General features: G+C 45.0%; 1 protein-coding gene across 1 annotated transcript in view; it reads right to left on the reverse strand.

The window, feature by feature from the left end:
* LOC108545449 (brain-specific angiogenesis inhibitor 1-associated protein 2-like) overlaps positions 1-12,197 on the reverse strand; it is a gene marked incomplete at its 3' end in the record, with an annotated part of 217,061 nt that overhangs the window by 99,172 nt on the left and 105,692 nt on the right. Inside the window, exon 3 of the mRNA XM_017897072.1 lies at positions 5,209-5,284. Within this exon, the coding sequence (XP_017752561.1) occupies positions 5,209-5,284 (76 nt within the window). The remainder of the gene's footprint in view (positions 1-5,208; positions 5,285-12,197) is intronic.

Consider the following 12,197-nt stretch of genomic DNA (forward strand, 5'->3'; position numbering starts at 1 on the left):
TATCGTTTTTACGATTAAAAAAGCATTATATATTCCAACTGCGGATGACATAAATTTGGTAAAAAGAGAAATGCCCTCGGGGAAGGTGTGTTTGCAGAGGCATGACGACTGCAACGAGAATTTATTAGGTATGTTTACAGAGTAAATACGCGAGGAAAGGAAGCGTTTAAGAAAGATATTTACGAGCGTGCTAAGAAAGATAGAAAGTGTCGCGGATTAGTTCTAGAACCCAGAAATACGGCAGTTTGCACTTTATTGTCGCGAGTATACTAGCGCGAAACGCGGCTGCGAGCTTCTCAAAACGGTGCATTTCCACCGGGTAAACCTCCTTCCGGATCGTGCAATTTTTCAAGAATTTTCGAGGAAAGCCCGAAACGGAAACGTGTGGGGTTCCAGACGCTAAGGTCAACGTATCAAAAAGCGACTAGACTCCTCGCGTTTACTCGCGACAGCCGAAAAATGGCGGTCTGAACCGTGCAGGCTGTGTATCGTCGTAATGCCATTATTACAAATCGCGCGAGTATATGTTTTATTCAGATGCACGCGCGACCCTCGGCAAAAATTTCGCCATCTTCCATCCGATGGTCACCATAAATTTACAGGAATAAATACGTCGATATTTCTGGCTGATGTCAGCTGGATCTTGAATCCCAATCTTTCCTCCCCTTCCCTCGGTGCAACCCTTGCTTGCATTTTTTTCACCCTTTTCTACGCCCCCGTTCACCCCCGCGTTTCCGTTTCCGTCTAATCCATATTCCGGTGTTAAATGGCGTTTCTCTTTTCATCCGTTTTCTCCCTTTTGTCTCATCAGCACCGCCTTTAAACTTCTTCCTTCCCTCCCCCTCCTCGCCGTTCGGCCATCTCCTTTTCCCTTTGTGCCCGGTCTCTAACAACGCGTTTCTTTTTCGTTTAATCCCACGGATCCGCTGGAATCCACTTTTCCCGTTTCTTCGTTTTCCTACCAATCTCTTTCCGCTTTTTTCCCTTCGTTTTCTTAACTCCGTCGCGCCCTCCCGTTTCCGCGGTGCCCCTTATCTTCCGTTGACATTTTCATAGCGCGTATTTTGCATTTTATTCAGCTTTCCTTGCGTTTCCCGTGTTTTTCCTTCGAAAGGCACCCAGGAGCGCCATAAACAGCGCATAAATGTTCCCTTATCGTTTCCTGTTTTCCTCTCATATTATCTCCTTACTTTTAATTTCCTGCCATTTTTCTACCCTCTCTCCACGCACACCGAGCCCGCGTCTAATTTTCTACACCGCTTCCCCGTTTACTTTACCTTCGTATTTCCTTCGCGATCGCTCGATACCACCACCCCCCATCGGATCGTTCTTTCAGCAACGGCGCGCGCCAACCCCCTCGTCTAATTGTCTTCGTTTTGACCCCTCGTTACAGACCATTTTTCTCGCCTCTGGCCATCCAGGGAGTCCCGTCGTCCTCCCGCCGCAATGACTCACCATTGTCTTTATTTTTTCCTTAGCCACCACCCCCCGAGCGTCGATCGACCAGCCCGTCCATTCCTTCTAGACTCGTATCTCTTCATCCGCGTCTCCGCATTGACCTCTTCCACCCCGCGTTTCCCATCCGTTTCGCCGACATTGCCGACTATCTCTATTCAAATCCAACCCCCAGTCGCCACCCTCTGTGATCCTCGCGTTCGCCGTCCTTCGTTCAACCTCCAGTCCCTCCCCAGGGAATCGTCCACCCCTTCGGGCCAGGGTGCAAGCATCACCTCGACACGAGCGCGTGATTCCACGTGTGCGCTTCACCGTGACAAAGCCAGATTTAAGCTCCGCTTACGAGTCGGAGCTTTCCAGCTGGCTCGAGCTCGCTCGGCTCTCGCTACGCGCTGTATAACGATTTTCCTCCTCCACCCATCCGCTTCTGCCCCCCTGACGTTTCGTTATCAGCCATAATAGACTGCGTTCCGCGGGAGCAGAGCGAACGCGCCGAGATTTAGAGAGACGCTCTCGGGATGTCCCCGCGAACATCGAATGGGGAAAAAAATGAAAGAGGACGGAGAGGGCGAAAGGGAAAAAGGGGGGTGGAAAACCACGCGAACACAATGGCCGTCCTTTGTGTCGCGTAATGCGCCTGGGCTTGTATCGCCTGCTTGCCAAATATTTCCCGTTGGATCGCACGCTGCTCGCGGGTATCCGGTTCGCGTCACTGCGGTCTTTGAGCCAGTGCTGTCTTTGCACGTGGTCCGACTAAATTTTTAACACGTCGCCTGCTTTTATCGCGGCATAATAAAATACACGCGCTACCCGTACAGCCAGTCGGATCGTTGCACTGCGAAACGGGTAGTTTCGTTTGCGAAGAATCACGAGTGACCTTGAATTCTTTACCTACCCACCCTTTCTAGGCCTCCGCGTTTAGAGGAACTCGCGATGGATCAAGGTATCTCATTTTGGTTAAGGATTCTTCCCAAATCCAATCGAGAGTAAATTTGGTTCTAATAATTCGTAATTAAATCCAAAAGTGGTGGCAGAGGGACGTTAAATTTCGTTTGCGAGAGAATCACGAGTGACCTTGAATTCTTTACCTACCCACCCTTTTCAGGCCTCTGCGTTTAAGGGGACTCGCGATGGATGAAGGTATTTCATTTTGGTTAAGGATTCATCCTAAATCTTATTTATCGAGGGTGAGTTCAGTTCGAGTAAATCGTAATTAGGACGAAAAATCTTGGCAGAGGGACGTCAAGATAGATGTTACCAGAGCGAACGAATCCTCTTAACTCTGGTATCATCCTTTTGACTACTGTCAACACCTAAAGGCGCTCAAAAATATTTTTCCTGATAAATTTGAAATATACACAGTAACAATTTAACGTAGAGTAAGAAGAAACGAATAATATCATTTTATAATAATAAAATATAGCGTTTCGATTATTATTCGAATATATAATAATTTCTCAGAAATGAACACCCGACGAAAAGTTTCACTATGTACTTCAAAGTCTGTCATAATCGAAGAGTTAATCACGCGTTGGTTTGTCCAATGATTACTCGGAAAGAACAGTCGCAACGAGGGACCAATTAATACCGGATACGTGTCAATGAATAATTTCCCATGTACAACGCAATCCAGCGATTCGTGTCTCTCGGACGCAGCACGCGGGACGTTCGCCTCGTTTGGCCTTCGTTAATTATGATTCATACTTTCACGATCAGATTAACGACGCAGAGGGGAGATGAAAGTGGAGGAAATCGTAGCTTCACGTTAGTGGTAAATGACAGAAGTAGAGTGAAAAATGCGACACTGTCATCGTGCTCAATTAACGAGCGGGAATGAGTACCCTGCGCCGTGGGCTGATCTTAAACGCCAACAATTTCGAGTTCCGTTATGTTTTCGCGTATATTCCGACTGTGCACCTGCATCGGGATTAATCTTAACCGCGATAATGCGGGAATCGAGTTTGCACGATGGGCGACACACATTTTTCCCGCTGTCCGGCTCCTAGGACCGGGGCCCCTTTCAGGGTCAGTGGGTTAATTCCCGAACACGATCGATCATCGTAAGGACTAGAGGGAAAATAGACGCGCAGGGTACTCGGCATTGTTTGACAACGCGCAGACGCAGTGCTCTAATAGTGCGTTATGGAATGCGATGTTAATTATTGCACGGGAATTAATTCTGCTTAGAATGGTAAAGAAGAATGTGTCGATCGGCAGTTTCTCCTCAGGAATTCGATTAAATAACCGATTGCCTTTCGAATCGAGATCGATCGCAGCTATGACTACGGGGAATGCGATTCGCGCCATTATCGGTCTGTTAAGGAATTAACCGTGAGTCTAAGTGGGCACGAAAGAGGGTACGTGGTAATCTAGGAATTTAAGTCCCGATTAATTAAATCCAAATCAAATATCTGATTTTATTTACGGGAATCGAATGTCATCGATCTCTTCGATTTCTCAGTCAATCATCAGCGAGATCTCTAATCGGTATCTGGGATAATTCTGAAAAATGGATCCATAGATCTATGTACCACTCTTCGATAAATCGCCACGTATCTAAAACGTTATATCTTAAAATTAAATAAATGGGAGATCCTTTTATCCATTTCGAAGGAGGATACCTATTCTTCGCGTTATACAAATAATTCAACGCTAAATCTACTATGGTCAAGTAAGCGGTGAATGGGAAAGAAGCAGAAGCTTTAAAAAATAAAATAACGGGAGTCATTGAGAAAATGATTACACGTATATCTGAAGAAAAATCACGAAGATACGTGATTAAGCTAAAAACGTCGAACGCGAAATTTTTAATGAAAATTTAGAAAACGGTGATTTAGATCATTTAGATCACTTAGATCGCTTATATCACAACTCAGTCAATATTTTAATTGAATGGATTATACTAAAAGGAGGTTCAAATGAATCCTGTTTACACGAAGAGGAAGATCCATCGATCCCGGATGAACAGTCAAAGGGGAAAGAATAAGAGGGTTCAGGTGAACACTGTTCACGCGAAGAGGAAGATCCATCGATCACGGATGAACAGTCAAAGGGAAAAGAATAAGAGGGTTCAGGTGAACACTGTTCACGCGAAGAGAAAGATCCATCGATCACGGATGAACAGTTAAAGGGAAAAGAATAAGAGGGTTCAGGTGAACACTGTTCACGCGAAGAGGAAGATTCATCGATCACGGATGAACAGTCAAAGGGAAAAGAATAAGAGGGTTCAGGTGAACACTGTTCACGCGACGAGGAAGATCCATCGATCACGGATGAACAGTCAAAGGGAAAAGAATAGGAGGGTTCAGGTGAACACTGTTCACGCGAAGAGGAAGATTCATCGATCACGGATGAACAGTCAAAGGGAAAAGAATAAGAGGGTTCAGGTGAACACTGTTCACGCGAAGAGGAAGATCCATCGATCCCGGATGATAGAGTCAAAGGGAAAACGATAAGGCACGTACGATGACGGAAGCACAGGGACCAGGGCGAAAGAATGAAATAGAAGGTCGACACCCCTCCAGTGTGCAATTCTGACGAGCTGGCAATTCGATCCTGAAACAGGACTCAGGAGACGGCATAAAGCTCACTCCGCGCTCGTTTGTCCTTTCTTTCTTCGTTTTAACCCAACCCAACCCCCGTGCCGACACTTCACGATCGTCCGTCTGTCGCTATTTGTCTCGCCAGCTCCTCCGCCTTTTTGTCCCGGCACCCCGATCTGTCCCCCTTAAAGATTCAATTTAATTCACTCACCATGAAGAGCTTTCAAATATGCCTTCCCGGCATTGATCAGCTGCCTCGCCCCTGGGTTGAACTTGTCCAGGATATTCTGCAATCAGAAATGTAAAACGTGTTTATGTCCGTTGCCCTTCTTCGCCAATTTTCTAATTCGATTTCTCTGAAACTTCCAGACACGGGGTTAAAATTGAAATTGGCGAAACCTCGACAGAAGCCGAGGTAAACTTTGGATCGGATGATTTCTTTGACAATGGAAAATTATTTTTCACCAATTTGGAACTGCAGTTCCAAGGAGTTGTGTCAATCATTTATTAATCGGTAGATTTATTGATCCATGTCCGAGATTTAAAAAAGAAATATTCTTTTGAGTTGAAAATTCGAGGCTATGAAAAATTATAGACGTGGAGATAACAATTCATGGTCGTATGAACGAAGCAAAAATTTATTATCGTTCAACGTCATCCACATTACAAATTAATCGGAGCAACGCGTAGTTTTTAATTCAGGATCGATCAAATTATTTTCAGCCGCATTTTACACACGCGGTATCGAAATTCGTAATTGGATAAAATGATAAATCACGCGATGCGATAAAGAAATGCCGTTTGTATCGCTATAAATAGCTGTCTACGTAACCGCAACTGCATCTGTTCGAATCCAGGACTATCGGGCACGTCTTCATCAGGCCTTGATCGATAGCCGGCCATATTGGCGAGTGTTAACGAGCGTGAGCTAATCAGATTACGTCACTGTGACGAATTAGTTTTCCGAGCAAAAGTCAGCCTTCGGGGTCTTGGAATGCGGTCTACTTGGTCGCGGATCGCGCGTTCCAGGTGAGAAACTCACATTCTCCGAGGTGAAACGCCCTCAGTGTAATTCGCTCAACTCCATCGGCTGATAATTCCCTCGATAATCCGCTCGAAATCGATGTTTCATCGTCTCGATACGCAATTCTGTACAAATATTTGAGAAACTGTCAAGTTTTCCGATCCTTTCGATGACATGGTTCATAATCCAGACAACTGAGTCTACGAATATACAAGACTTTGGCTAAAGTCTCATAAATGTATGAAAAATGTATCATACGTCCTAAAAATACGTTTGAGACTTTGTCACATAGATGATGAAGGTTTTATAAGAAAGGAAAAAGAAAAATATGAAATCAGAAAAGCCAGGAAAACCTTGGTTCCTTGTGACGTATTGGTCAAGTTGAAGATTAACGTTTGATGTTTGATAGCTGAATGAGACTCTTTATTGGGATTTCGTGGGTTTATATAAAATTTGGAATAGGAGTTTATCTGACCCTTAATACGAATTGTCTAGGTTGATTGGTTAGAGGTGGTAAGAAAATGCAGCTGTCAAAGCTCCGTCTGGAGACAGGAGTGTTATCGCAGCGTCACAGTTTCGTCAGATAATTTCCAGCGTTTGGAAGTCTGCATAATATCATCTACCAAATAACCATAATAACCAATACCAAATTTAAATACTTGAAATAACGCTTATTTGTATTATTTATTCAATCCAACAGCTCGCAAATTTCGTATTTTCGACTGTAATTTAGAACTTTGACATCAATATCGTGTCAATTTCCCTTGTGAATCTGTCTGAAACAGTAGCAGAAATATTCTCCTCAATCTCGCAGACTGAACAGCGTTGCAGGGCGACCAACATGTACGTTGTCACCACAATTAGCCTGGAACGTTTGCTCGCCGCTCCATCATCTGGTCTGCGCCAGGACCTAGACGCTGCCAAATGACAGAGACGCGGAGAGAAGCTGGAAGCAAACGGAGCTGAAGAGTAAACGGAGACAATGTCAGCGGAAACTTGGCGGTCAGTTGATAGCGGAGAGATTGTGGAATAAACAAGAATCTGGACACCGATGGTCGAATAACGAGAGCCACTGGCGTGGTCGCTATCAGGAGAACGTACACGAACGCCTGCGGCATTCCAGCTTTGAGGACGATGGTCAGTTGATAGCGGAGAGATTGTGGAATAAACAAGAATCTGGAGGACACCGATGGTCGAATAACGAGAGTCACTGGCGTGGTCGCTATCAGGAGAACGTACACGAACGCCTGCGGCATTCCAGCTTTGAGGACGAGCGTACCCGTCTTCCTGCGTCTATCTCTTCCTGCAACCTTCCTCTCCCGTTCTTTCTTCCTTTCACTCCACGGCGTTCAAGGCGGCGCCTTTTACCCGCTTCAGCCTTTACGGTCTCCTGGAGACCCTCTCCAGAGGCCCGGTATCTCCAGGGCTACCCGGACAACGGGCTGTTCCGCGCACAGGGGCACGGCAGACGACCAGGTAGCGGCCACCCGCGCCAGAAAACACCGAAATCCTAACGGTGCCGGCTAATAAGGGGTCGCAGCACTCGCTACGCCATCAGCAATCCTCCGCAACCCTCTATAGCCGTCGCCTGGATCCTTCCGCCGCGAACGCGACGAATTGGCTCGAGGGGCACGATAATAACAACCTATCTCTTTCGGTCTTTCCGTCTAGCTTGTAATGATCCGTGTACCTTGAAAAGCGGTTCGCGAGCTCGGGGGGCCAGGATTCGTGGAATCTCGCAGTTGCGCGGGAACATTGCGTCGGAGGAGCAACCATTGCTGGTAACTTCGCTGCTACGTGTTCCTCGCGACGTGTACTGGGTTCTACTGCTTTGCCGAGGATTGGGGAGGGTGAATCTATGGTTCAATAAGCTCGCTGTGGTATACAATCGAAAATTAATGTTGTTTTGGGCCGTGGGTTGAAGCAGCTCCGTTGATTTTCTTTAAAAGAAACTTGACAGCGGTTAGGGTCGACGCGTCTGAAACGTTGGTTCTTCGCACTGATTTTCGATTCTAATTTTTTCCAACGATCAAAGAAGCTTCGAGGTAATAATTGTCCAGGAGATTTAATCGATATTAGAGCTATTGGACAAAGTGGTTTGTTTCGGGTGTCGTGCAATATGTTAAGTATTATAATGGACGCAGGTGGAGATAAACGTGGTACCATTTTGTAGGAGGCATTTGCGCGCGATTGTATAAAATTATTATAACCGTATCTCGCCTTATTATCGGAAGCAAATTTATACGAGAATTATAACTACGCTGCGAATAACAAATTAGTTCCGTCTGGTTTGACACCCACAGGCGTCGGCTCTGTCGTTGCATATTAATTTTCATTGCATCGCAATGTCCCGCTATGGGCAACTATAAACAGCGAAATCATCGCTGGTGATTTCATCCGCGATTCTGTAATTGAATTATGCCCCGTCGAAGGTGAACTAGCGCTCGAATTTTCACCGGTAATTTATACGCGCTACCTTGGTAGCGAAAAAGTTAAGAGACGTCAGGTGGCCCCTATATCGTGCTCGGTTATCCGTGTTCACTTGTAAATCGAGAATGAATGGAGAAGGTAAATGATGGAGAGCGAATGCACGTCGAAGATAAACAGCATCACGGTCGAATAAATTTTCGTACATGCGAATACAACGAGAACAATACCGAGCAAACGTTGTTCGAGTGCAACTGTTTCTTGCTTGAAAGACGAATAAGTAAATTCTCATACGTATCCAGAAAACTGCACATTCTTAACTTAGACACTTGCGAAATTTGTGCAAACTCCGTGCAACAAGGAACCATACTGGAACCATTCAAACAATTAGCACGAATCAACTCTTGCAAAATTTCACTCGTCTAAAATGAACAAACCATTCAGCGCGATCCGATAACCAACTATCTTCGCGGTGACTCGATAAATTTGGACACGTTTCCACTGCAACGTTTAACGGAATGTCAAACAGAGAACTGGAACTACACCGTCCGACCACGAACGAAACAGTAAAGCCGACACTTATCGTAAAGACAAGCAGCACGAATTGGGACGCGGAAACTTGGGATCAGATCTCGAGTCTGAAGGAGTTCCGGCTGAGTTGGAAGAACAACGCGCATGTGACTCGCTCGTGAGCCTGATAATAGCGCGTATCCTCTGGCGGAATAACGATTCGCGTCGGAGCATGGGACAGGGAATGTCTTTGCTTATCGTCATTACGTAATTTCGCTGGAAATGTGGTCAAAGGGCTAACTAGCCTGCCATGACTGGTCCCAAAGGTGCAGCCTGCCTCGAATTCCAAATTCCTGTCCCGCGGATGATCATAGGCGGAAACACACACTGTCCACTGCATTATGCCGGCGCAATCCGTCGAGGATTCTGCTTCTTAGACTCGCGTAGGACCCGACTAATGAGATGTGTCGAGTGAAAGCTGACTGCCAACTGCGATTCCGATGCAACGAAACAAGTACACTCTGACATTTGTAGGTTGCAAAAGCGACGTAGAGTGGGTACAGTCTATGCTGGGATGTTGCAGGCTGCCTATGTTTGCTGGCTACTTTTCTCATACCGAATGGTCAATTATCTGGCTATTCTGTTGGGACTTAATTGCAAAATGGCTAGGCTCAGAGATTTACATTTACAACAGTAGCAAAAGTGGAGCGAGGAACTTGATTGCTAGACACACAGATGCAGAGATATTCGTGCCAGGCTTCTGATTTCCACTGTCATTTTAGCATTATAATATTCTCACAGTTGCCAATGGTCAATTATCCGACTATTCAGAAGACCCATGCATCGAGGACAGATACTTATGCATAGAAATATCGACGTGAAAAAGTTATTAGATTCTAGAATAAAGTGTTTGACATGTCACAACGTTAACTGTGGTTTTATCACGTTCAATACTCAATCATCTGCCTATTCTATCGGGATTAAATACCGGTCGTTTATCCATGAATATTTAAAGCAATTACAGGAAGCGCTATTGAAGTAGAAAACTTGTATCCTAACGTCAAGAGCTACCAGGTGTCACATCTCTAACTGTAACTTCGATGCTGGATTATCCGGCTATTGTATTGAAATTTGACGACAAACGTCGATTCATAGACGTCTCTAAATATAAAATTGATTAGATTGCAAACGTACAACGTACTCGTAACATTCAATGCCCAATTATCTGCCAACCATTCACCTTCCCATCCAATCACGAGAGCTGATCCTGCTCGGAAGCTTAGGCATAAATTGGCTACATATTGTTAACGCGTTCGACATTCGCACATACGAAAACGAGGGTAAGGAACTTGGCAGGAGTTAGAAGATAATCTATCGATTATCGCTATTACTCGTTTCGTTCCCTAATTAACGGCATTCTATCTTGCTTTCAGGTTAAATTGCACGAGCCCACCGCTTTTCGTGCCATATGCAAGCGTCGGAATCACGGTGTCTCGCTGAATCGTCGGAGCGCGGGGCGGTTTTCGCGGGCAAAACGCGGTCGTTAGGGGTTGGAGAAGTTGGTTGGTCGTCGGGCGCGACCGCTTAATCCGGACGATCGCCATTCGAGGGGATCGACGGTGCAACGAGACAATCGTTTCCCAGTGACCTGCACGACGGTGAAACGGTCCGTCCGCACGGGCGAATCGGCCCGAGGCCAAGCGGTGTCAGCTTGGAACGTGCACGAGGTGAACGAACGATGGAAATTCAAGTGGTCTTCCGCTATTCAAGAAACGACCTGTTTGCCCGCCGATATTGCGCTCCATTAGGCAACATTCCGCAGACGAGACGCGACATTTCGCAGACGTGCAGCGGCTAACTTTTCGCCGGCGACCATCGCATCGATCATGCTCGTCCCTCACTCCGGCTCCGGTGAGTTTTGTATCTTTTTCTAAGATTTTCACGCTACAATTACCAAAGCACTCACGATCGCTCGTTAAGGATCTTTTGTCCTTGCTATTGCTAGGAGTATGCAGATGCTTTTGGCAAAATTAATATTGGGCCTTATTCGAATGCTATGGTAATTATGCATGCTATTTTATTTTTCTGGTACCGATTTAATTATTATTGATAATGCATGTATACCGTATTTAGGTGCTTATTATAGATCGGTAGTTCTAGTATTAGGGATTACGAATATACGATTTTTCATTTCATTCGAAGATAATATATGCAAAATTTTTATGGCAATTTGGAACACTTTAAATTCAGATTGCGATAAAAGTTTTCACAGATGTTACGTTTAAATGTATCATATGGAAAGCTTTGCTGTGCCAAATAGTTCGAATTTGGTGGATTTAGATTTCCAGTAATTTCCTTTCGGTGCTCGAGTTCTGAGTAATTTTCGGTAATCGATAATTCGAAGAAAAAATCCGAAAAAATTTGTATAGCAATTTGGGACACTCTAAATTCAGATTGCGATAAAAATTCTCACAGATGTTACGTTTAAATGTATCATATCGAAAGCTTCGCTATGCCAAGTAGCTAGAATTTGGCAGATTTGGATTTCCAATAAATGTCCTTTCGGTGTTCGAGTTCTGAGTGATTTTCGGTAATCGATAATTCGAAGAAAAAATCCGAAAAAATTTGTATAGCAATTTGGGACACTCTAAATCGAGATTGCGATACAAATTTTCACAGATATTTCGTTTAAATATATTTGAAGCTTCTCTGTATGAAATAGCTCAAATTCGGTAGAACGCGAACGATTTGAGGATTAATTAACGGTTAATATTAATTTTTATCGAACGAGGAACGTGATTACATCTACTTATTTTCCCTCTTCGATTATTATCCATACGCACGCTATAGCTCTCGTAATTACGTATTACACGTCATTAATTCCGATGTTAAACGACCGAAGGTTCTGAGGAGCTCGCAGCGTTTTAGTACCTACTCTACCTGTATCCCGTTGGAATAAAAGGAGCCGATGTGATTTCATCGAGTAATCACGGCGAATCGGAATCTGTCTCGTGCCAAAAGTACCACTCCTTTTTCGGGATGCCTGTAAACCGTTCGAATCCGATGGATCGATCCTAATCGCAGGATTCGGAGTGCATCGGTACGCCAGCGCGAAGCGATCGGTACAGGTCGAAAGAGATTTAAAGCAAACGTCCCGCTCGCGGCGAGTTGGAGCAAACGAATACGCTTAATGGAATTATTGGACAATCTAATGGAATCACCGGCGTGCCGGGATGACT

Source organism: Eufriesea mexicana, unplaced genomic scaffold (assembly GCF_001483705.2).
Source record: "Eufriesea mexicana isolate 0111107269 unplaced genomic scaffold, ASM148370v2 scaffold422, whole genome shotgun sequence".
NCBI classification, from domain to species: Eukaryota; Metazoa; Arthropoda; class Insecta; order Hymenoptera; family Apidae; genus Eufriesea; species Eufriesea mexicana.